General features: G+C 45.2%; 1 protein-coding gene and 5 non-coding genes across 10 annotated transcripts; 2 read left to right on the top strand and 4 right to left on the bottom strand.

The window, feature by feature from the left end:
- The first annotated feature begins 1,328 nt into the window (after positions 1 to 1,328).
- Positions 1,329 to 1,401, top strand: TRNAK-UUU. The gene has a single exon. It is a non-coding gene; the product is annotated as a tRNA-Lys (tRNA).
- A 6,929-nt stretch (positions 1,402 to 8,330) lies between these two features.
- Positions 8,331 to 16,444, bottom strand: HMGN4 (high mobility group nucleosomal binding domain 4). Of its 5 annotated transcripts, none has more exons than XM_044260849.1 (4): positions 16,244 to 16,444; positions 12,717 to 12,761; positions 12,459 to 12,596; positions 8,331 to 10,081 (listed from the first exon to the last, which is right to left on the bottom strand). In XM_044260849.1, exon 4 carries the CDS (start codon positions 9,993 to 9,995, stop codon positions 9,723 to 9,725), a length of 273 nt encoding a protein of 90 aa, XP_044116784.1. In that variant the 5' UTR covers positions 9,996 to 10,081; positions 12,459 to 12,596; positions 12,717 to 12,761; positions 16,244 to 16,444; the 3' UTR covers positions 8,331 to 9,722. The 5 variants fall into 5 exon arrangements, with proteins under 5 accessions (XP_044116784.1, XP_044116799.1, XP_044116804.1 ...); XM_044260864.1 differs by having other exon boundaries at positions 12,525 to 12,596; XM_044260869.1 differs by lacking the exon at positions 12,459 to 12,596.
- Positions 16,445 to 16,687: 243 nt separating this feature from the next.
- Positions 16,688 to 16,760, bottom strand: TRNAV-CAC. Its single transcript has one exon. It is a non-coding gene; the product is annotated as a tRNA-Val (tRNA).
- A 454-nt stretch (positions 16,761 to 17,214) lies between these two features.
- On the bottom strand, positions 17,215 to 17,287 carry TRNAR-ACG. Its single transcript has one exon. It is a non-coding gene; the product is annotated as a tRNA-Arg (tRNA).
- Positions 17,288 to 20,866: 3,579 nt separating this feature from the next.
- Positions 20,867 to 20,940, top strand: TRNAT-AGU. Its single transcript has one exon. It is a non-coding gene; the product is annotated as a tRNA-Thr (tRNA).
- A 3,463-nt stretch (positions 20,941 to 24,403) lies between these two features.
- Positions 24,404 to 24,486, bottom strand: TRNAL-CAG. The gene has a single exon. It is a non-coding gene; the product is annotated as a tRNA-Leu (tRNA).
- Between the last annotated feature and the right edge of the window lie 1,608 nt (positions 24,487 to 26,094).

Genomic DNA, 26,094 nt, shown 5'->3' with positions numbered 1-26,094 from the left:
AGGTAAAACAGATCCCAGTAACACAGGAACCTCTTACCCACATGAAGCAGGTCTTCTAGGGTCACAGTTTGCCTTGGGACTCAGGATGTCCAGTACTAAACCTAGAAAAAGTTAATCACCCCGATGCCCTTTACTCCACTCCCAGAATCCAGAATTCCCAGCCCCAAACCCCTAAGATGGCTTCCAAAAGAATGGAGTCTCTGGAGCACAAAGCTGGGAAGAGGAGGGAGGAGTGGGTTAGCAGGAGGCCTCCTGCTTTCTTTTGGACCATTGGTCCCAGGCCTGCTAACGTTAGGAAACCCTAGTGTTTGAGGGAATGTGGTCAGTGATTAATAGAATTTCATGCCCAAAATGTGCTGGTACTGAAGGACACTGAGAAGATGATTAAGTAAACAGAGATGCCTAAATAAACCTGAGATTGGTCTTGCTTTTGTTTTAATAAATCCTTAAGTTTGAATTTCATCGTGGAAGTTTCCACAGTATATTGTTCAGAAACTTAAAAACACTGTAATAGATGCCAAATTATAAAGAACATGAGATAGAAAATAAACCCCAAATTCAAGACAGTGTTTACCTGGAAAGATGAAGAGATAGGACCCTGGGGGACAAATGAATGTTGGGAATTATCTTTCTAAGCTGAGAAATATATCTGTAATTATATGTGCACAGTATTCTCATTAGTCTTCTTAAAATGCATATATGATTTAAGATGTGAATAACCAAGGACAATAGGTATATGGCAACTCTGTATATTTTTGTAATTTAGTAAATCTAAAACTCCTCAAAAATTAAAAATTTATTTAAATAAAAAAACAAATAAATAAAGACAGCCGAGACCCAACACAAAATCAAACCACTCCATTTCTCAATCCATACTTAGGTGTCCAAAGTATTGTCTAAAACCTTAGAAGCACTGGCAATGGATCAGCTTTCTTTTGAAAATGCTCTATTTGAGCCCAAATGTAGAATATTTGAGATTTGTCTCTGGGAAGTCTAGGAATTGAAGGCCAGCATTCTGTAGCTCTTGACTGCACTGAATTCTGTACAGTATAGTATATATCTATATATACAGTATTGACCTATACATATACTGTTCAACTATACTTTATATAGAAAAAGAATTTGGGGCAGTATTATTTTAATATAACACAGATTTCAGTATTAAAAAGCTCCCTCCTTGTGATTGAATTTCTATGCTGCCTGGTGTACTTATAACCATTTCCTGAATGAGTCGTTCTGAACCAGAATCACACAATAAACTTGTAAATTTCCTTGCAAGTTTGTAGATAAATTGACTACAACTGATGTGTTAGGTGCTCTCCCTGTGAGCCCGGATAGCTCAGTCGGTAGAGCATCAGACTTTTAATCTGAGGGTCCAGGGTTCAAGTCCCTGTTCGGGCGTTAGCACTTTTCTTCCCTGTTCTTAAATTTTTAGCCCAGTAAAGAGTTAACAGGAAAGAAGATAACCTCAAATCACAGGCTAACTAAAAACTGAGAGGGAATCCTGAGCATGGCACAGATATCGGACCTGTTCAGGAAATAGAAGGGCCTTTTAGTAAGGTGCCACAGCGCTCTCAGCATTTTGTCTAGAGCACAAGTAAAAGTTTCATTAAAAATGGCCACAAATTATCAAAAGTCAAACTCTTATTTGAAAAGCCACAAAAACGCAGAACTGCTCCCTCTGCCCTACACTGAGGTGCTCCTTTCCAGTCCTCTGCTCTGCTCAGTCCCAGGGATACCCACATAAACCACAGGGGTCACTCTGAACTCAGGTCAGCGGCTTCCAAACTTTTTGGCCCATGTCCAGTTTGAAGTTGAGTTTACATCTGCACCCAGACACACAAATGTAGCAGGAACAAAAATTGCCTGAATTACCACTTACTTGCACACGTGCGCTGCATTCTGATGTTTCAGATTCCATCCCATTCTTTACCATGTTGGGAGCTACCCACCATTAAACTGGTTTCACATTCTCCTCATCGGGAAACACTGGGCTTAGAGTCGTCATAAAGATGCAATGTAACATCTAGTACAGGGCGATGGGGTCCTGTGCCGAGTAACCTGCCTGCCCTGCCCCTCCCCTAAATCCCAGTCCCCTTCTTAGAGTGACCCAAAACCTCAAGTCCCCTGAGCACACTGGTACGAACACCATCTCTGCCCTGCTAGGAACCACTGAGGAAACAGGACGTGGCAGCCCTTGACTGAGACTTCATTTGGTCACTGCCCAAAGCAGAATTTTCATCCCACTGGATCCAGAAGATAAGTGGATTTTACACTGCTATGAAAAATCATCAAAGTAGCTGCAAAACCTCTGAGAAAAAAGGACAGAACATTCCTTGTCAGTTGCCTTGGCACAGTCGGCAGCATGTTGGCCTCATAATATGAGGTCCTTGAGCTCAATCCTCAGAGAAAGGAAAGCATTTTGCAGGGGGGAAAAAAAACCCAATATGATCATTATTATTACTGCTACTAGAGTCACAGGAGAAATATCTTCTTGAAGGGTCATCACTTTTTGAAAACTTTTCCTGCCTGTTAGGCAGTCCACTTGGGTTGTGACCCCATGGTTTCTTTACAATGCTCAGAGCTTTTTTGAAAGGAAAGAAACCTCCATTAACTTTAATTAACCACAACAGGGCAACTGTATCTCACAACCTTTTAAAATAAGCAGTGGGAGGGAGTCACATTAATTCCAAAATGATTCCAACATGGTCTCAGAGAATGTGCTAAGCAGTAATCAGTGTTGAGCAGCTACACTGTTTAAGACAAAGGACTTACCAATACATCAGTGTGCCTACTTAGATGAGTGTTGAAAGATTCCCTTTCTTTTCTCTGTCTTGAGGGGAAGTGTGGGACAGAAGGAGAAGACAACCATTTCCACTTTTCCATTCTGGATCTTAGTGGGCTGAAACCCCAGCCCTGCTGTGCTGCTTATTATCTGTGCTCCAACAAGAGCCCACCTGGCTGCAGTTGGTCAAATGACAGACTCGCCAAGAATGTTATCCCAATTCCAGGAGACAAGGGACTTACACATTAGATCATTATAACCTGACACTGGATTAAGGAAACAGACACATTGTAATTCCATCTACACTATTGTCCGATCTCTAAACCTGTCTCCATGAACCTTCAACCACCTGAAACTCAACTAGTGCTAATCATCTGCTTTACCAGACAAAGCCAAATGCGTGGCTGGCACCCTCCACTCAAGAAACCCAGCAGCCCTGAGGTTGGTGCCCAGAGGAAACAGCTGCTAGAAGTGTCCCTGGGTCCCTTCTATTCAGCAAGTGAGTTTAGGCAAACATTCAGATTTAAATTTCCCAAGCCAAGCTTCTTTAAGAAAAAAAAAAAAAATAGATGAAGAAGAAAGAAAGAAAACAAAAGAAAAAAACTTCAATGAGTGAAAGCAACTCATTGTTGGGCCATAATCTTTCTTTGATGCATCTCCCACATTTCTGCATGTATTGCTAGCAAGGCACTGAATGCTCTTTGTTCTGAATTTTCTGTTTAAGGGTGCTTATACAGCAAACATCCCCGGAAGACAGTCTCTCCAGAGTGACGACAGGCATGCTTACAGCTCATTATAAATTAATGGGGATCCACGGTTTAGGGTCTCTCTCTTAGAACCCACTGAATGCAGAGATGTCATGGTTTTGCCCTCTGAGAATTAGAGCCAGGAAACCAGAGAAAAAAAATGCTGATAGTCTGGCTAGTGCTGTTACTAGAATAATAGACTTTCAACTGTCCCTAACCCAGGAGTCTAGTGAGTTATACCAGTATCCGGGAAACTATGTGCGGCAAGCTTAGCTTGCAAAGTTAGGGTGAAGTTTCCGACCCTTCGCATTTCCTGGCACTCATCAACCCCATGCTCTCTTCCTTCAGGGAAGGAAGGGTGTGGACAGCATCCTTTAGCACCCCTATCTAAATGAATTCATACATATAAGTAAATACAGTTATGTTATATATTTAGTACATATATTTAGTCATATATATAACTAAAATTAATATAGTTAACAATACTGTGTTACATATTTGAAAGTTGTTAAGAGAGTAAATCTGGAATGTTCTCATCACACACACAAAATTTTTTTGGCATTATGTAAAGTGACAGATGTTTACCAGACATTGTGATGATCACTTCACAATGTTCCCAAATACTGGATCATTACATTGTACAAGCTGAAACTAATAGAGTGTATGTCAACTGTACCTCAGAAAAAAAAATAAAATTTAAAAAAATGACCGAATTAAGGGGTGAGTTCTGATTTATTTTTAGGATCCCTCAAAACTTCATCATGGTCACCTATAAGAAATGTCACCATGCCCAAGAAAAGTAAAAGTTAAATCACTAGTATCTACATCTCTGGGGGTTGGGGAGCCCTCAAGGAGCCAGACACTGTGGTCAGCACCTTTGCTGGTTTTCTTACCTTGGCGACTGGTGAACTTGGATGGGAAAAATATCTACATTCTCAGAATCTCTAACCTCGAACCAAAATCTGGCGTACCCTTCCCGTAAGAATGTAGGGAACAAACTATAGTCCGAAGTTCCTGTGGTTCTGTCACCAAGGAAAATCACTGACATTTTCTCATTGAGGAGAGCAACACAGGCAAGAGAGATGTAGCTTAATGAATTAATTCATCTCCTTACAACCCGCAGCACACGGATTCAAAAATCCTGAGACACGCAGCACCTGACAGTCCCCAAGGAACTCACGGCTGCCTTAATGCGCACGTGTTTTTAACAACCTAAGGCTCCCTTAACAATAGCCAGACCTCCAAGGTCCTGGGGCACCCTGCTCTCAGCACCCAGAAATTCCTTAAACTTCCCTGAGCTCTACCTTCCCTCCCTCTACAAACGTAAACGTGTCGCATCGGTCTCTCCCACAATCACAGCTGCGGCTCTTCCTGCCCACGGTCCCAACCCTGTGCTGTCATAGAAACACCTTTTGGCACCCAAAACGTCCCAAGAATTCTTCCCTGGTCCTTCGCCCCAGACCCCCCCCTCAGAGCACGTCAACATCTCCTACTCACTGTTTCGACGTGACGCGTCCTGAGACGGGTCTTGTCGTTGAGGGGACAGTGCGTTCACGCCGTGTCACTTGTTATTTCACTCAGTTCGGGAACTGCTGTGTCGCATGACTGGCTCTTTCGTCCTTCTAGGGGTTTCGTACTGCTCTTTAGAAGCAGTCGCGAGAAGGGCTCCCTGGGCCGCTTCAGGAGGCCAGCGGGCCCCCGGGAAGCCAACAGAGGCAGAGGCCGCGCACTGAGACACGGCGGGTTCCGACCACCCCCTCGCTTAAGGGGACTTGGGATGAGCGCCCGGGACCCCACGCCTGAGCAAGGTTGCGCGGGGTCCGAGCAGTGATAAGGGCAGGAGCCTCACAGCCCCAGCCTCCCTTTGCTCCCGGGGAGGGGCTGCGGAGGCCGCCTAAGGGCCTAGAAGGGCCGGAAGTGCTTCGCGGGCCGCGCCCCGGACGGATGCCGCGGGCCCTCGGCGTTCCCGGGGACGACCCACGTGCAGCAACTTGCTGCGGCTGCGGAGGCCCGGCGCAGGTGCTACGGAGGTCCCTGTGATGCCTCTGCAGGACAGGACTTCTAGAGTGGCCAGTGAGGCTCTGCCGCGAGGCCCGGAGGCCAGCAAGGAGGAGGCCACGGCCGGCTGTGGGGAAGGTCAGGGGCCCGTCCTGGCAGTGTCCGCGAGAAGCCGGATCCCACCAGGCAGGCCCAAGATGGCGGCGCCACGACCGGAAACCCCTGGGCAAGGGAGGAGGGAAAAAGCGGGAAACCCTGCTTCCGGCCGGAGTGAGGAACACTCCGCCCCCTAGTAAACAACGGTGTGTAAAAGGAGGACAAGCCCTAGGTTGCACAGCTTGCGCGCTCTCGCGCTCTCTCTCTCTCTCTCTCTCTCTCTCTCTCTCTCTCTCGAGCTGTCTTCTCTTAAGTCTAGAGACTGTACTTTTTAATAAACTTTCCCACGTGGGTCGCTTGTCCGCTGTGCTGCGACTCTGTCCTTGAATTCCTTCTCATGACGAGGCCAGGGGCCTCCCCAGCTCACCAGCCAACAGAACTAAGCGGGACAAGGGTGGACACAGGAAAAGAACTTTCCCTCCCACGTCTTTCCAGCTCTTCCGGGAACCAATGCCTCAGTTTGGAGGGCCAGAAATTTAGTTATGGAGCACTCAGTCTGTTTGGTATCAGACACCGAAATTCTCAAAATATTCATAAACCGGGATGTTAATTTATGAATTTACAGATGGGAATGTAAGTGCTAAGTGGACCGGAAAAGTGGACAAGGAAGTTTATAATGTAGTTTATTATTTCCTAATCTGCTCTTCCCCGCTTAGAAATATTTGTCCAAAAAACTAGCATCTTTGTACAGAAAAAATAAGCCTTTCTAGCTTTATGTTGCTAGAGAACTACTGCCTAAATTCCATATGACCACTTCCCTCTAGAATTTAGGGTCCTTTCAATACTACCCTTCTTCACTGGAAATTACAGCTGTTTAGCCAACAGCATTATTATTTCTTGCATGTCATTGTTTCCTAATGGTATCTTGGGAAATTCCTTGGTTTACTCAGAAACTGGATGGATTACATTTGAAATTTATACCACTGATCTTTCAACAATGAGTTATCTTCTAGGCGCTGGAGTTGTAGACTTGGGTCTTAATTTGGATTGTTCTATTCATTGTCTGATCTCAAAGCAAATTAATTTAATTTAATTATTTAATCTCTCTTTGCCTCAGTTTCACTGAATGTAAAGTAAAATGGGGATAGTAATATTCAGCTCATAGGGTCGTGGAAATAAAATTATGCATGGAAATCATTGGACAGATACAGTGGCAAACAATGAGGACTTAAGAAATACCTTATTGGGGTGCGTGGGTAGCTCAGTGGGTTAAAGCCTCTGCCTTCAGCTCGGGTTATGATCCCAGGGTCATGGGATTGAGCCCCACATTGGGCTCTCTGCTCCGCAGGGAGCCTGCTTCCTCCTCTCTCTCTGCCTACTTGTGATCTCTGTCTGTCAAATAAATAAAATCTTAAAAAGAAAAGAAATACCTTATTTAAAAAAAACCTACTAGAATTTGATTATGCAATTAAATCTTTTCTGATTCAACAATTTATTGAACATCTTCTATGCACCATATTCTCTTAACATCTTTGCAGATGTTTTTACCCTTACTAGAAGGCTTTCCCCCACTCCTTCCTTGCTTGACCAACTCCTGTTTTCATCTTGCTGCTTCAGTGTCAAAATGACCCAGGAAGTTCTCACGAAAACCCCTTTATACTCTGACATCAGGGGCAGGGCTCCTGCAGTTACTACCACAACACTAAGCACAGTACCCTGTGGTGACTTTATTGCATTTGACTTTGGACTTTGAGGACAGGGATATTTTTCTTTGGTCCTGACCTGTTGCTTAGCAAAGAGAAAGCAGATACATGTTTGCTGTTTACCAAAGAAAATGGAGTGGGAATAGTTAAACAGAGGGAAGGACAGTAATCCAGCATATAAAGTAGATTTCTTGCAATTCAGTTTGACAGCCATCTAATGGTCTTCCTCCTTCAACTCTTGCCCTCCCCTGACAGCCTATTGTCCACCCCCCACCCTCAACACTTTGTGTTCTGTGTTGGAAACTCTGACGGTATCCCATCACTTTCAGAGAAAATCACAGCTTGGAGCATCTTCCATTTCCTGGCCTCTCGCTATCTCTGCAATCATATCAGCTATCATCCTTATCTATCTTTTTTCCAGTTCAGCCCCTTCTGCTTCCTTGTTCTTCCTCAGTGAGCCAAATAGCCAAACACATGTTCACCTCCTGTCTGCTGGAGTGTTTTCCCCACATATTGACATCCCCTCCTTTATTTCATTAAGGGCTCTGCTCAAATATCTCATCATCGAGGACTTCCCTAACCACCCTATTGAAATTACACCCCCTTTTAGTTGTTTACTTAAGGCCCCTCCTCCCATAAATTTGTGTATTTTCTATTTCTCTCCCCAGGCTCAACCAGAACATAAGCTTGGTGAAAGAAGAGACTTTTGTTTTTTCACAGCTATGCCCCCAGCTCTTGGACAATTCCTAGCATTAAAAAGAGTAAAAATGGGAATGAAACTGTGTAGAAGCAAAATTGTCCTGCACATACACAACATACAGTTTACCTATGTAGAAAACCCAAAAGAACATACAGACATATTAATTAGTGAGAGTTTAGCAAGGTTGCTGGATAAAAACATCAGCTTTAGCTAAAAACGGAAAATGTAGTAACTAAAAATACACCATAAGAACAGCATCAAAATGTATAAAGTCCCTAGGAAATATAAACAAAAGACATTTATGGAGAAAATTATAAAACTTTATTGAAAGACACTTAAAAAGGCTAAGTAAATGAAGAACTGTATCATGTTCATGGATTGGAAGACTCAACATTGTATTATTTAGTCTATAAATTCCGTACAAATCCAATAAAAATTCCAACATTTTTGTTTTGATTTAGAACTTGTCAATCTAATTCTAAAAGTTGTACAGAAGAGCAAATGGCTAAGAAAAGCCAAGACACTCCCAAGGAAGAAAAATTTGGTGATGATTTTTTTGGAGGTGGGATTTGTCCTGAGATATGAAGACCTGTTTCTAAAGTTGTAGTACTCAGGATTGTATGGTACGGCCACAAGGTTAGACAAACTGACTGAAAAGAAATAATCAACAGACCCACCCACACAGAGAGTTTACTTATGAAAGAGCTGGTGTTATAGATCAGTGGGAAAAGAGTAAAGTATTCAGATAATGGTTACTGGGGCAACAACCATGTATCCATATGGAAAAAATACTCTATTGAACTTCTATCTCTTACTTTTCACAAAAATCAGTTCAGAGCAGACTACAGACAAATGTGAAAAGCAAGACTATAAAAGGTTTACAATGCAGGAAAGAATATCTCTATGACTTTGGGTAGGAAATGATCCCCCTACCACCAAGCTAATTTGTATTCAGCTTTATCAGATACTTTTCAAAACCAGTTATTTCCAGGAGGACAGGGTTGACAATCCGTAACATTTCACAACTTTCAAACTCCCCTCCCCCAAAAGTCAACAGTCTTCTGTTGTGTTTGAAAAGGCGGGAGTTCTCAGAAGGGGTGGATATTTCACAAGAGGCATGTAAGATCTTTTCACAGGTCAACTCGGACACGGAAGAAAGGAACTAAAAACTCTAAGATCATCAATGCAATGATCTACAAACTACAAACAGGAATCTTGGCTCTTTGGAGCAACACCATGTTGATGTTATCACCAGGAAGCCTGAGTACTGTTACCCAGCATGGGATTTTAGGGGAGCCAAGGCCACATCACAACTATTTCAGGAAGTCAAGTATATGCTGACGGCATCAGGAAAGAAGACATGAAGTTTTGCTTCTCTGTGCTGTAAGGCTTCTAAGCCCAAGTCGCTGACATGTGTGAATGTCAGAGAATCTCTCCTGGGAACCAAGAATAATCTTCAAAAACAAGGAGAGAAGATCCCAACTTCCCCCATTTCAAGCCAGCTTCTGAGACATTCTATTAGTGGTATTTGCACTTTGCACAAAGGACAACAACAATGCGTCTTGTATGCTAACAACGTTAAGTTTGGGGAAAGAAAACACCCAAATTCTACATTTTTATAAAACTTGATTAAAGAAAAATAGTATTTCAAACAGTAAAGTCACTAGAAGTACAGACTATCAAAAAAGTACACTTCACTTGGCATCCCCACTGCCTTCTGCTTTCTGTGACTGGACTGTGGAAGCATCTAGGTTCTTTGCAGCGTTGTTCCCCTCCTTGCCACCATCTGCTTTCCCCTTTCTCCCTTTGGGTAGCTTCTCTCCTTTCTTTGCAGGGGCCTTTTTAGGCCGGGGTTCTGGTTTTGGAGGAGCCGGTTTAGCAGACAAGCGTGCCGATCTCCTCTGCGGCTCATCCTTCACCTTCCCTTTGTCGCCTTTAGCATCTCCTTTGGCCTTTCTTTTGGGCATGGTGGCAGCAGCGCTGGGCAGGTGGCTTGGCCAGTCCAGGGAGGGGGGTGGTTTCTGTCTTCCTCACACTGCTCCTAGAAAGATTTCTTTAACAAACACAAAAAGTGTCAACCAAATGGGAAAGACTGACAAATTTAACTACATTAAAATTCAAATTTGGCTATATTAAAATGAATAATTTGTGTAAATCAAAGATAGTATGAAGAAGTAAAAATATAAGATATAAGACATAAGCAGGGCAAAGATATTCCTAACACACAGAACTGACAAAGGATTTGAATCCAGGATATATAAAGAATTTCTACAGACATATGCGAAAAGGACAAAAGGAAAATTTTAAAACAATGAGCAAAAGTGTAAACAAGTACTTCATAGGTGTAGTAGAAATGGTGAAGAGTACATAAAGTATGCTCAACCTCATTAGTAGTATGAGAAATGTATACTAACACTTTACACCCATCAAACCGGTGGAAACTAAATTGACAAAATCAAGGACTCAGCAGATATAAAACAATTAAAGTGCTATACACTGCCGGGATGTGTGTTTCTGTGTGTATAAATTAGTGTATTAAACCTGAAAACATTCTGAAAGCAATTTTACTTCTGAATGTTTCCCTAGAGGAATTTTTGGAGACATGCAGAGGAGATCCCTACAAGAAAGTTCATGGTGACTCTGTAATTTCAAAACCCGACATCATCCACTGGCCTTCAATAAGAGAGTAAATATGTTTAGTAGCATCTCTGAAAGGGAATGATATTCAGAAGCAGAAATGAATAGATGACAGTGACATGCAAAAACACGGATGAATCTTCAAGAACATACTGTTGGGCAAAAATGACAGGTTGCAAGATATGTGTAGTACAGATCCATTTCCAAGTACAAAAGTAAATGACACGTTTAGGCTACAAGCATGTAGTAAAACTGAAAAAAAAAAAAACACAAACAAACAAGGGATAAAGATAAAAATTGGGACAGTAGTCACATCAAAGGGGGTTGAGAAAGGGATGGTGGTTGGAGAGAGGAAGAGGGTCCAGAGAAAGGGGTGGGGGTAAAATCCTCTCCCTGGAACAGAGGTGGGGTAGGGAGGACGACATGGCTGGTGTACTCCTCTCTAGATTCTACACAGAGACATTTTATGTATCTGCCCAAGAATTAATAAAAACTACTTTTAAAAAGTATGTAGCCCAAAGGACAGGTTCAGGGATACACGAAATGGAAAGTGATTTATTTTTAGTCTGGGTCATTAGGACCTGGGCCGATGGCTGGCACTCACAAGCCCTGTGTGAAGCTTTTTAAAGCTTGAGGCCAGGACTAGCTCCTCACACCTCTGCCCCACCCTCGAAAACATTTCCTGGGGATTTCTGTAACCGTATGCCCCGTCCCACTCTACAATGTTTTAAGGAAAAAAATATGTGTTATCTTGTCCCTAAATTGCTCCAGAGTCGTTTTGTTCTGTTTTGTTTTTGCCGGGCCTCACCATGTGGATATGTAGTGGGCAAACATGTTCCTTGGCTAACTAAAGTGAGCACCTACAAATGGTGCTAAAACATCAAATTTATCTATTTTTCTCCCCATTTTTTTCACCATGACTAAAATGACCGGACATTCTGCATTTTTTTTCTTTCACTCACGTGCAATACAGGGAGAAATGTGTTCATATAAAGAAGAAAGGAGAAGCAAAGTGCCTTGAATCAGTCTTTTTTCCTTGATAACCTTGTAAGAAACTTCGGGGACAGAGCGAAATGGAGAGGAGAAACCCTTACATTCTCATGCTGAAAGCGACTCACTGAAAAGCTAATGTGAAATTAGCTGGACCCTTCTCTTCCCTTACTGTGCTCTTCCCTTGCCTCTAAATATCTAAATTCCTGAGGGCCGAAAAGTCCCTGTTGCCACAGATGCAAGCTTGCCATTCCAACCCAGGAATGTTCTCTGCCGAGAACATGCTTCCCTAAACATTGAATGAATTTATGCCTAATTTATTCTCTTTTTTCTCTCTCCCAAATGTATCACTAAAGAAATGTGTGAACAATCCTTACAGAACTTTTTTTTAAGTCCAAATTCTGACACAATAAAGAAAATAATTTTGAAGGAAAATAATTGAGAAAGATGCCAGAGGTCACATTGGTCAACTCTGGGTATGGTAAAGGTATGCCCATAAAGGAACAGGTAGGAAAAGACAGCTGTTCTTAAAATGAGCAAACCAACATTGAGAGATATTTTATGGCATGAAAATCATCTAGTATTAGGGTCACGTGGTTTATACCTGTTGCCCTGGCATAATTATTTATAATGCTCCCATTCAATCTCAAAGGTGTGCCAGCTTGAAGAGAAAATGAAAATGTCACTCTAAACCTTCTGCATATATTTTTAGAGACCTTTCTGTTACCAGAGAATGAGAGAGGAAACCAAAGGGTGAGCTTTTGTTCTAGGACACACTTCCCTCAAGAATGGACACTCCATACCATTCTCCTTCCATCTCACTCCAAAACTGTGTTTCTTAGCCCAAGTCCTGGTGTGGGAATGCTCACAGTCTGTTTCCTGGGCTCAGTCTTCTTCATGTTAGATCCCTTGCAGTCCATCCCAAGCAGGGGGGCCATGATCTCCACATGTCAAAGGCCGAAACACAGCAGGTAACAATAAAGATAAATTCAAGGAAAACAGGCCGCTGTCTGAATGCTGTATCTGAGTACACAAATATGGATTAGTTCCTTGAAACTCACCTTTAGGAAGCTTATCAGGAGACCACGGGCTGACTCTCCAGAGACCTTACAAATTAGGAGACAGATACACAAATAAGGAAAAAGGGCCAGTGGGATAAAAGACATTTCATTTCCGTGAAGGCCAAGGAGGGATGGGGAGGGCAGCGTTCTCACCATACAGTGGTGTTCACTGAAAAGAAATTACTTGAGGTGGAGTACCGGGGAACTTTTTTTTTTTTTTTTTTTTCCGGGGAACTTTTAAGGACAATGAAACTGTTCTGTACGCACTATAACTGTGGATACATGACCTTATGTGGATACATGACCTTATGCATTTAGTAAAACTCAACTGTATACAAAGAGTGAAGTCTACAGTAAACAACGAATTCAGTTAAGAATAATGTGGAAACACTGGCTCATCAGTTGTAACAAATGCACCACACCAATGCAAGTTGTTATTAATAAGAGAAACTTCAAGAACAGGAGAAACTATTTTCTGCTTAATTTGTCTGAAAAACTAAAGCTGGTCTTAAAAAAATAAAGTCTCTGAAAAACTAAAACTGGTCTTAAAAAAATAAAGTCAACTAATTAAAAAAAAACCTATTTTAAGAATTAAAAAAGGGGGAAATAATTTGTTAGGCCATAAAATAGAGAAGTCACAGGACTACAAATATTCCATCATGCATGTGAGAGAAAAGAAATATTATGAACGGGAAGATAAAACATATAAGTAATTGTATAACTTCGGGAACACAGAGATAGGACTTTCAATGCAATCGCCAAGTCAAGAAATTATCAAGACATGGCAACAATTTTTAAAGTTTGGGGAATTTAACAATTCCCCTTTGTTAAAATAACACTTCCAAGGACAGAATTATATGAACAGAGAACAGAACAAACAAAATAGTGAAAGCGTTGAATCATTCATCTTCACATTGCAAAGAATCTGACTGAAATTCCTGTGAAAGTTCACAATTTAACTCTTCATTTAACCAGACTACTTGTCCTCTAATGTGGAAAGCTTCTCTCCCTCAGGAGCCTCAGGGGAGAGGGAATATCTACTCCAGCCTTTTTAAAAAATACTTTTATTAGCTACGAAGACTTGCATATTTTCATTAGAAGCAGACCCACGAAGTTTAAATTAACTGGTAGAAGTAGCTTTAAAAACACAAAAGTCAAATAAAAAGCAAAGAGTCTATTTCAGCTGCAATAAAAATATGCAAATGATGAGTAAAATGAGGAGATGCAGGTGTGCTACAGTCTTCTGTGAGGTTAACTGCTGGGAAATCTCCAAATTCTGTCAATAATATATTTAATACGTCAATCTCAGTCCCCAGATATGAGCTGAATTTGTGCCCCCACCCACCCACCCAAATTCATAGGCTGAAGTCCTAACCTCCAGGGCCTCAGATTGTGAATGCATTTGGAGATGGGGACTTTAAAAAGGTAGTTAAGGTAAAATGGGGTCATATGGGTGGGTCCCAATCCCATATAAGAGTAGATGAGGACACAGACAACACAGAGGGGTAACCGTGCAAAGAGGTAGCCAGGTGACCATCTGTGAGCTAAGAAGAGAGGCCTTGGAAGAAACCAAAGTGCCACCATCTCGATGCTGGACTTCCAGCCTTCAGAACTGTGAGAAAATAAATTTCCGTGGCTCACCACACAAATCCTGTTGCGGCAGCCCTAGTGGACTACGACAGGAGGAAGGAGTGTAAAAAGACCTTAGGGACCTACAACACATCTAGGATTAGATTCATTTTGAGGTTTTGCATAGCTCTCAAAATCCTTTTCCCATATATTTTTTTTCTATTTCATTATAGACCTGACTCCAGTATCCATGCAGAAAATCCTACTTCATCCCACACACCCCACCCCATTCCCAGCAAACGGGTACAAGGCACATTTCAGCAGCATCCTTTGGTTCCCTGGGCTGTTATTGACCCGGATTTCTGGGAAATAGTTCTAACTTGGTTCTAGTCTTGATCCCACCCCCAAAGTCAGAAGGCCACCTTCTTCGCTCTGTACCTTGCGGTTGCAGGGAAGACCTGGGAGAAGGCTGCTAACACCAAGCTTAGGAAAGAGAGGATAAAGCCTATAACAAAATAAAAAGTTGTAGGTAGGGTGCAGTGTGCCGCAGGAGCAAGAGCTCTCGGCCACAATCTAGAGCCCAGTTGTTCTCCACCTTCCAAAGGAAGTATCAGCCACGGTGGGCAGCCTGAGCTTCCCTTTGGCATTGAGGGAGACTGGGGGAGGAAAGGGTGGTAGAAAGAGGTGAGAAAGGGCAGAGTGTCTGAAACCGTAGGTCTCCTTCTGCATTTTGCCAGAAAACACCTAGTTGAAAGAGAAGCAGAGAGCCACAGACTTTCAATGAAATGGTCACCCATCTGCAAGTGGTGGTCTTGGGGCACACTCCGTTTCCAGCTACAGGACTCCCGTCCATAGGCATCACAGAGGGATGGGAGAGGACAGATCTCCCAGCACCTCCCAGGCCCCTGAGACCCATGCGTCCTTTCAGGGCACCACATTTACTCGTATTTCTGAGCGGTCGAGAAGAGACTTGAAATGAAAATGTCTCAGATACAACTCTAGGAGCACGTACCAAAGCTAACTATTGTCTTGCTAACAAGGAAATTAACAAGATGGTAAAAGCAAGGGTTTTTCTGAGAAGGTATGATAATGGACGGGGAAGACGGAGCTGCGGAGAGAGAGGAAGAGAAACAAAACCACAGCTCATTAGGTAAAGATTATCCTTTCTTTTTTCATGGCCGTAAAAACACCATATTCATAGTAGTCGTTCATTTCAGGGAACGTAGAGCAATGGGGCCTGAGAGACTAGGCCTAAAAGTAGTAGTAGTAGCAGCAGCAGGAACAAAAACAACGGAAGCGGGAGTAGTCCTAATACATCCAAGACAACCCTTAGGATATACCCGAGGCTGTCAGGGAATATCCAGACCTTCTGCACCGGGAAAGCCCCAGATGGATGCAATGGCCACGGAAGCAGGCCGTGTGTCAGCCAGAGGTCGGAGGCCACACACAGCGCTCAAGATCTGAATTTCAACGGGGGCTGCCAGGGGCTCTCCTCAAGCTTCGAGGCAACGCGCGGAATCCACAGCTGGTCCGTTTCTTAACTTTGGGTTCGTTTTCTTTCTTTTGGCGGGGAGCGCACAGGGCCAAGTGGCGGAAGCCGCGGGCCTTGGGCGTCCGCCGGGTGGGCTCTCCCGAAGGCGAGGCCTCACGGAGCGGGGCAGCGGGGAGGGCGAGGCCGCGGCCAGACCAGGCCGGTCCACCCGCCCGACCGCTCCCAGCCGCGGGCTCGCGCCGCCGCCCCCAACTCCGCCCTGGCGTCTCCGCAGGGCCGCGGGCGCAGCTCCCGGAGACTGGCGCTCCCGGCCGCCAGCGGTACCGTTACTGTGGAGAGGCGGGCTGGGCGGGCGGCGGCGGCCCTCACCGCGACCCGGCCCGACCGCCCGAGGGTCCCCAGCACGCGGGGGGCGGCCGGGCCCCCCCACTGTCGGGAGGCGCGCGCGGAAGCCTCCGCTGCTTACCCGAGTCCCGCGGCCGTCCGAGAGGCGCGGGCGCCCAGGTGCCGCCCGGGCCGCGCGGGTGCCCTCAGCTGGGGCAGGGCCGGCGCGGGCCGTGGGGCCGAGGGGAGACGCTCGCAGTGGGCCCTGCCGGGAACAGGAAGGTGGCGGGCGGCGAGGAACCGCTTCCGGGGCTGCGGGCTGCCGGCCGCCTCGCGTCGGAGCGGGGGAGAGCCGCTTCTCCCCTCGCAATACGTCAGGCCGCCGCCGGGGCCGCGGGACTCCGACCCACCTCGGGCGGTGCAGCTTCCGCACCGCGGCCAGGCCACAAGACAACAGAAGGCGGGGAACGTATTTACGAAGATGTGAGATATATATATATATATATATATATATATATATATATTTTTTTTTTTTAATGCGTGAGAAAAATTTTTAATTTAATTAGTTAAAAGTCATGATCCCACTTGTTTCCGCCCGGTTTCGAACCGGGGACCTTTCGCGTGTGAGGCGAACGTGATAACCACTACACTACGGAAACGCTATAGCAAGGGAATACTCCAGAGCGCAATTCTCCCTGCCCAACACGCCCTTGCGTCCTTGCAGATGAGTGTTCAGATGCGTGTGCGTCCGTGCACCCCGAGCGCTCACAAGAAGCGCGCCACTGAACGCAGATCAAGCTCTTGCAGTGTACAAACCTAAAACCAAATCTTTACCCATTTATTCTGAAAATGACCAGTTGGAGGAAAACAATAGAGTCCTCAATCTTTATGAAACTTGACCGCAATGGGCATGCCCTGGCACCATGCATATTCCGCGCACACCTAAGCGACGCCCACCCGGCTCGACAGGGGGTGACGACCCCAGCTGTGCTAAAAGCGCCGGCTTCTTGCCGCGGAGAACTTGCAGGTAAACCTCCCTTTGCCCCAATTTTCGGACTCCATAGACCTCGGCGGTGTGCGCAGAGGAAAGGAGTAAAAGAAAACCGCGCACCCCGAGCCAGCCAGGAGTCGAACCTGGAATCTTCTGATCCGTAGTCAGACGCGTTATCCATTGCGCCACTGGCCCGCGCGAGAGTGTGGGGGCGCCTGTCCGCTTTCGTGAGGACGCAGGCGCCGGCAGGTCCCGGCGAGGCGCGCTCGCGCTGGGGTCGCGCTCCCCGCTGCCCAGGCTGCGCGCCCGGCGGGTCCCCTACAGCCGCCTGCTCACGCCCCAGCGGCCGCGTCCTCTCTGCACGCGCCCCCCCCGCATCCACGCGTTAGCTCACCAGCTTGTGTTACCTGCCGTTCGAGGCGCTAGAAGCCGATCCGAGGAGAAAAAAGATACGATCCCTGCCCTTCGCGAAGCTTACGACCGTGAAGCATTACCTAAGTAAAACAATCACGATAAGCCCTTGAAGGCAAACCCGGAAGGCTAGGGAAACAGCATCGGCCCGCACGCACATGCATGCCCTCACGCGTTCGCTTTCTCAGCAAGCACAGAAGCATCTCTTCGTGTGCGATGTCGGTCTCTCTGTATTTCGGAGAAGTAATTGTTATCTCCATGCCTGGGGGAGCGCTGCGAACATGCTGAGGGCTGTTAACGGACCGAATGAAACTGCCCGATATTGAGGACATACGCGATGAGTTTAGAAAATAGTTGTTTTCAGCTCATAAGATGTCAGCAGCCCTTAGGAAGATCATACAGGTTGCTGCTCTTTCTGCGTAACATTAAGGTCTATCTACCAAGGAATTTCCCCCAGGACAGTAGAGCAGAGGACTTCTGACGAGGTGTTGTACTGTACCCCTAGGGCACTTTGGCGGCTATGGGCTGCCTCACAAAATAACTTTTAAATATAACGAAAAAAGATAAATAAAGAAGATGTCAAAGGGCAATCAATTGTATTGGAATATGTTATTAAAATATTAAAAATGTATGATATGGTAATACTTGTGCTCCTTTATTAATGCACGAAATGACAATATACAGCAGGAGGCCTAATAAATACTGTAATTTCAAAGCACGCATGAGCATAAATGGTATTTAAAGCAATTTGTAACAACTGTACTTTGATGTACAATAGTGATTTCTGAAAGTGATAAAGTCAAAAAGTCTGAAATACAACCATGATCTGTTGCCTACATTCATAATCGAAGAAAACCCATAATTTCAGTAACAAGTTAGTCAAGATAAAAATGTATTTTCCCAACCCAGTTCAGAGACTATCCCCTCCCTATAAGAAGCAAAAGATTTCTAAAATGAAGTTTGGAAACATGAACAGTGATGCTTGAATTTTCAGAAATGAAGCAAACAGGTGATTCTTGGTCCTATTTTATGCTAATCACATACCCAGCATGGACAGAGCAGATCCCAAGGTGTCACTGGAGCCATTGATTCCATCTTGCACCACTAAAATGGGCTTCAGCTCAGAGAACTGGAGGCCCTGTCCACATTTGCTCTCTCCTCAGTGTCTACAAACACCTCCCTTTGTTGTGCAGATTTTGAAAGCTTCTCCTGCTGCTTCAAACCTCTCTCGGGCTCACAACCCGACCTGAGCTGAGGCAAGCTTTCATTCGTTTTTGGAGAGCTTTCTCCCGTGCCTTCTTTTCTGAAAGTTCCAGTTTCTAGTTTCCAGTCTTTTCTTCAGCGGCTATACCAGTCAGAGAAACAGAGTCCAGATAAAACAGAACTAGTACGAGAATATGAATGAATGAAGAAGTATTTCTAGGACTGGCAAGTCTGAACTCTGCTGGGAGGGCCTGTACTTTAGAAAATGTCAGGCAGGATCTGATGTGACAGTCTTGAAACCGAATTTCTTTTTCCTCAGGAAAATTTCCATTTTATTTTCAAAGCCTTTCAACTGGTTGGAAATAATAATTGGTTCAGCTGGTAGTCTCACCCATATTACTGTCAACTAACTGTAGATATTATAGTATTATATATTATATTATATATATTATATTATATATATTATGGTCAACTAATTGTAGATATTAGCCATATTTACAAAATAGCTTTGTAGCAATCTGTAGATTAGTGTTCAGTTGAATAACTGGATAGCATAGCCTAGCCGAGCGAGCACATCAGGTGCTGGACTCCTCTCTGTCCTCTGTGTCTCAGTACACTGTCCTTCGGGTTTCTCTCTCAAGTGTATGGAAAATGGCACTATCTGCCGCTCACCTGTTGTCAGCTGTCTATGACACGGAGATCTGCACCTTCTTCAATTTCAGATATGTTCAAGAGAGCCAATGTGAGAGTCCCTTCCATGGTCTTTGCTAGTCACACTGGGAATTGAGTAGAAGGTAGAATTCACACCCAGATTTCTGGAAATGACTGCTCTAAGTCTTATTCCCCCCCCCCCCCCCCGCCACAAGATTTGTGTATGGCTTGTTAAACAGCTGACTTCCAAGAATTGCTGTGCACATTTTGACAGCTGCTCACCAAAGGAAAAACCCAAACAAAATACTGTTGGTTCTATCATCTTTCTGCCTGCCACAGTTAGGTCAAAGCTGTTGGAGAAGTGACTGTGCGGTTTGTGATTATACTGACTCCAGGCACGCTAATAATAACATGATGGTTAATCTTATAATATTAAAGAAATAGGTGCTTACTTCATGGAGTCTCAAACTGGTTCAGAGACTTTGTCTGTTTTACTGAAATAAGAAATCTAGTAGAGTCACGTTTTCACACTCAGCCCCTCACTCCCCATCATGCATGTAGGTGGAGGTTAAGTGCCAACTGCTGTCTTTTAGAGTGTGACAGCAAAATCCTTCAAATGTTGATACAGGGTAGAAAAACTGAAATTTGGATTTGGGAATTATCACCATGACAATAAATTTCAAGCAACATAGTCAATCATAATTTCACTGGGGAGGCTACTTTCACAGTTATGGCCCCATGATTTGTAAAATCTTAGGAGTTTCACTGATGCTCTCTGTTCAAATTTCATTCCCAAGGACAGATTTATTTTACAGAGAATAGAATAAACTGGAAACAGTTACAAATACACAAGTCCCCATGACAATATAGAAATTCTTGTGAATGCTCTCAATTTGACACCTTATCAAACAGATCCTTTGGACAAGTTTTTGGGACTAGAAAGCTTCTCTCCCTCTCTAGTTGCAGAGGAGAGGGGGTCGCTCCTTTCTGTCTAAGACTGGGTTTTAAATATGAAGTCTTGTATTTTTAAGGTGTGACTCTGGAATTCCATTAGCCAACATTATAAGCAAGAAGCAAGCAGGTGAAACCCAATTTTACGGGAAAAAATGGGGTTAGGAATAACTGGACTTTTAATTAACACTGAACTATAGGACCGAGAGCTCGCTTCCCGAGGGACCAATTCTAGGTGCTGGAAGTGTTCCGGGGTGAGCAGAGCGCGTTCCCCGCCTCGGGCCGCAGGTCACATTCCCCTCGGAGGCAGGAGAACCGCCCTCCCAGCAGTTTCTCGGACTAGACGCCTCTGGCGCCGCCGGAAGGGGACTCAGTTTTCCTGTAGCCGCGCGGTTTCTTAGGTCTTCCCGGGGCGAAGCGGGAACTGCTTCATCTTTAGGGTCTGGAGAAGCATCTGGGCTGCTCCTGACCCTCAATGGTGAAAAAATCCAGAAATGCACCCAAGAAAAACAAAGATCATTCCTTTTCACTGTCGATTTGAACTCAAAGACTCGTGCTGGCTCCGTGGCTTAGCTGGTTAAAGCGCCTGTCTAGTAAACAGGAGATCCTGGGTTCGAATCCCAGCGGGGCCTTTTGTGGTTTTCCCACCCTCAATGAAGAGGACGAGCCATGCAAGTGTAATATTAGGGGTAAATTCCCCTACGGAATTTAACTCAAGCATTTGGGTCTAAGGGTAGGCGTTTTGACTGTTTGCAAAGAGAGGGTATAAAGATGAATTGCGTTCTTTTAGGGAGAAAGAATTTCTATCTTTCTTGATCTCAACATCTTTATTTCGCATGTAATGCATTTTAGCACATTACTCAAGGAACAGGGGAAAGCAGCACGCAAAATCACCAAGTTTAAACTACAAGCAACAGCATCATCTCAGGTCATTCTATTCTCTTTCCTGAGGGAATTCTAAACCGATGCACACTCCCAATCTGCAGGCGGTATTTTTAGAAAGGCCAACCTCAGCTGTGATTGATAAATGTGTTGTTGGCAGCCACTAAAACCCAGCCGCATAACACAAGCCATAAGTAAGTAATTTAAAAGGTGGTTTTGTGCCCGGAGTTTTTCGGATGGGAAAATCAAACAGGAACACATATTTGTCATCAAGATTTCAGAAAAGAAGCATCTACTTGATTATATTATCAGAGTGGCTAGCCCCCTAGAACAAGCAGACCTGAAAATGGCAGCTTCCAGGCTGATTTGAGGAAGTCCAGAAGAGCTGAGGCGCCTACTCCCAAACTCTCCAAGAGGGAAGGGAAAAAAAGGGGAAGTGGAAAAGTAGTCTGGAGTTCTACTCGCAGCCAGGGCCCTACAGAAACCAAATCAAGAGAAATGGAACCTCACTGTAGCTGTTAGCAACTCTCTTGCTCATCTCCCACCACCAAGCTCCCCACCACCCCGTGCAGAAAGTTCCACCAGCTGGCTTTTACCTTCAGAGCACATTATTTTATGTAGATGGTCAAGGGTTGACTACGATCTCTTGTCCTATCTGTAGAAACAAAATGTCCCAGGACTTTGAGGACTAGTTCAGGAAACAACTCTATTCTTATGGAGAATTGCTCCACGCACTCTTCCACTTAACTCCCACTTTTCTTTATAGGCCTCAAACAGCAATGGAAAGGCATTTTTTTCACTACATCCTCCCATCCTCTGCTCACGAAAGCCTTTCTTCCAGGTCTCGAGTACAGACGTCTATCAAATGCAGAGGACAGCTGAGTCACCAGGTAGAAGTCAACACTAGACCATGACTATTACTGAATCTGACTTAAGCTTCACTCTCCGGATCCATCAGGGTCCAGGAATGCCTTTCCTGGGATGCTTCCTGCCCAGAGGCCCTCAGTAGATCTGCACCATTGAGGTAAGGGCACTGGTTACTGAAGCAATGGAATATTCCGGGTGAGAATTCTAACCAGCTTCTGCAGGCTGGGGAGAAGACGTAGACAAAGTGCTCCAGGCAAAGGAAATGACATGTGACCAGAGGTTACAAAGTGGAAGCAATGAGGGGAGAAGGTGTGTCTGCACCTCAAACTCTTCTTTGTGTGGACATGACCAAAGGCCTTTGAGTATCCTCACCATGTGTGGCCTCATGAAGACCCCAGATGCACTTGACCTGACAGTTGAGAAGTATCATGTACTTCATGGGGTTTTGTTTTTGTTTTATTTTGTTTTTGCTTCATGGGTTTTTGTTTTGTTTTTGCTTCGTGGGTTTTTGTTTCGTTTTCAAACAGACCATGTGTTACCAAAGCAGTAAGGGTGGCTTTTGAATTTACTGATTGTGAAGTAAGTCGAGTCTCTAGCTGGACTGCTATGGTTCTCCTGGGAGGAGATGGAGAAAGAAGGGACTGTGTTTCCCATTTGACCCTGGATAGCAACACTCCTCTACTTGCTTTTTATCTGACTTTATCGCCAACCTGTCTACGTCCTGGGGCAAGGGCTGTCTCTGGATCTCCAGAGTTCCACACAGGCCCCAGAGATAGCAGATGCCCTATGGGGGGAAAAGGTAGCATTTATCTGGTGTTTATTCTTTTCCAGGCATTTGTTATTTGCCAAGCACTCGATATATGCTAAGTCACACAATGCCCGCTGCATCCTTACAAAGGAAGGTTCCATTATTTCCCCTACTTTAAAGAGGAGGCACCAAGGTACGGGGGTACAAAGTCACTAGCCTGGAAGGTCATACAGCTCAGAAGTGGCAGAGTCAGGGGTAAGCCCATGTAGCCTGAATTGCATTGAACCAACCTGTTGGGCCTCCAGATATCTCTAAATGCTTCTCCTCTTTGCACCTATTTGCCATTTCCTCCTCTGTCATATGCTGCCGAGGCCCAAGTGGGGACTTGAAATGGGAAGAAATGGACTGAACTTGTGGCCACCTAGGCAATAAGAGGAAAAACCTTGTTTGGTTGTTCCTTTCTAACCTTACTGATGACAATCTTTCTATGAAATACCAATTCACTTTTCTTTCAGTGTATGTATGGACGCTTCTGTGAATTTTGAGGAATTTAGGAGAAGTCTGAATGATTCTGAATATCAGCGATCATAAAACAGATCATTACCATCTTTGTAAGCAGGTATTAGATTGGATTTCTTTTTAAAAAAGGAAAGGTGAGGAGAAGATTCTAGTTACCTGAGATTTTTCATTACTTGCGGCTTGGCAATAAATCATGTAAGAATAATAATATCCTCAAGTTTGGAGTTCAAAATAGAAACACTGTATGCTAATATTTGTAACTAGCTATTAATGCTTAAAATAAACAGGCTGGACATCAGAAAACTTGAACCTGAGGGATATTTCTGAAGATGTCACTAAACACGAATTTCTATGTTTTTAAATCACATTCCCTGGGTCCTGGATCCTGTTATGAAGTGCAAATTTTGCAAACTGCCAGGCCCTCATGACCTGCCATTGGCTCCCACTGTATGTCAAGGAAAGCTTCACAATGGAGTATGTAGAAGATGTTCACTGATGGCGCCCTTTTCTGTGGTGACCAGGCGTGGGGACCAATTTGGGACTCGTCCCTGTGTGAGTAGGCAAAGACAGACTTGCCCATCTCTGTGTAGCAATTAAAAGCGATTGGTCTAGCAACATAAATAAACCTAAACACCCTAGTAGGGCAGGAATAAAGTAAAAATAGAATGGGATACATGAAACAGCGTCATTTATGTGAATTAAAAACGCAAGAGCTAAAACCAAAAGTACATGTTCTGCAAACACGTTTAGAAAGAAAAAGATGACCTTTCTCCAGTAATTTCTTATGGGGGTGGGGGATAGGAAATGAGATTGAGAAAAGGGTATTAAAAAGAAATCTGTAAGTAAACAAAACAAAAGAGGGGCCCTGGGAAGATCAGTGTAATTTAGGAGTCGACATTCCTTCAATTTCTTGAATGTAAGAAAGAGGAGATGAGATGAAAATTATTAGTTTTTAAATGTCTTCCAGGTACAGAGTGCTTAATTCTAGAGCGATGATAAGAAATTTTTAAAAACTGATTATTCCACGGTGGGGAATATAGGAAAAGGTGATGGGATACGTTCACTGAAAAATGACGGCTTGTCAGGAGTGGGATTCGAACCCACGCCTCCAGGGGAGACTGCGACCTGAACGCAGCGCCTTAGACCGCTCGGCCATCCTGACCCTGCGGGTGCGAGTCTTGCTCCAAATTTATTTCTGGGTCTGCGGAAACACTATTCCCTTTGCTCAAGACACGAGAACTCCAGTGAAAGAGTGACCGAAAGTACGCCTTGGAGAGCCGCCCGGGGCGCTCGGTGGCCGAGCGGCCGATGGGCACCTGCCGTGCAACCTCGGATTCGGGCCCCCGGGAGGGGCGGGCCGGGTGCGGGCAGGGCACTCTCCGTCCTCTCGGCCGCATGCTAGTGAGGCAGTGAAAGCCCCCGTGATGCCGGAGTGCACACGCTATCGCAGGAGGCGCTAGGTCGCTGCCGGGGAGTGCGGCGGAGGCCGGGCCCGCAGGTGCTCGCAGACTCCCCAGCCTCTTCTGTAAACCTCCCAGCCGGTGCTTAGCCCCCCAGCCCCGACCCCCACCCCGGGAACCGGCTGGTTCGGCGTCTCGTTCGGAGTGCATTTAGCTCTCTGCACTGAGGATCTGCGGGCGTTGCTGTACGGGCGTTTTACTGCAATAGTTCCCAAAGGAAACAAAAAGCGAGTCGTTTCTGTATCTCGTAGACCCGGCGGGGGGCGCCCTTGACACCAGGCGTCTTCCGCAGCCACTTTCCGAACGTACCTAAAGTCAGGCGGGACCCGCTTCGGGTTTTCTCGCCCGGCGTCACGGTCAGGACCCTGTGCCCAGAAGAGCACCGACCCGAAGCGCGAGTTTCAGACCAAGCTCGAACTAGTCCGCTGACCGCCAGGCGGATTTTAGACCCGTCGTCTCGCCTCTGTCCACCCGAGAACTTGCTTTCCTGGGCGCTTCGCGGCTACGTCTAAATTCCGTGGAAGGACTCCAGTGCTTCGCCTCTTCAATTATGCACCAAATCTCCACCCCCAGGGAACCAATTAAAGGCAAATTCCCAGTCCCATCCCGACCTACCGAATCGGACGCCGGGGGGAGAGTCCAGCCGCGCGCGGCTAGCAGGCGCTCCGCGTAATTCCCAGCCGTGCCCAGGTGTGCGAGGCTTAAAGCACAACAACCCTGTAGCTCTTCACCGACGCCCCGCTCTGCCATCCGCAGGAGGTGAAACGGGAAAGCCTGTGGATAGTGCCACCCGGGAATGGCATTTGGTAAGATTTCCCTCCACCCCTAGGGGATGTTCCTATGCACCCAAGTTTGAGATCATTATTTTAGGGTGAATCTTTCTTTTAAGGGCAAGGTGGAAGAGCCGCATTCAGAAGTGTTCAGGCCTCTGTGCTACAGGGCTCTGGCCCCAACAGGTGTGAATCAGAGTGCAGGAGCTCAAAGGGCTCTTGCAAGGGATGCGCGTGGGCTCCGTGTGTGCGCGCCCACCTGTGCCGCCATGTCTGCACGTGGCTCACTGCATATAGCCATGGTGACTATCCCCGAAGGAAGGTGCTCCCCGGTACCTGAAACGCCAGAACCCAACCTCTCCGGGAGGAAAAAATGAAAACAATCTGTAGAGAAGGTTAGAATCCGATTATTGGAGTGGTTATATGGGAGGAGATGGTATGTAAGCATTTTCTGAAGACAAGTATCTCTCTCAAGGATGCAGATAAACTTTCTGAGTTTTAGAGGTACAGCAATGACCACTGTCGTCTCTTAGAAAATTG

Source organism: Neovison vison, chromosome 1 (genome assembly GCF_020171115.1).
Source record: "Neovison vison isolate M4711 chromosome 1, ASM_NN_V1, whole genome shotgun sequence".
NCBI lineage: Eukaryota > Metazoa > Chordata > Mammalia > Carnivora > Mustelidae > Neogale > Neogale vison.
This window is presented reverse-complemented; position numbering and strand designations above follow the sequence as displayed.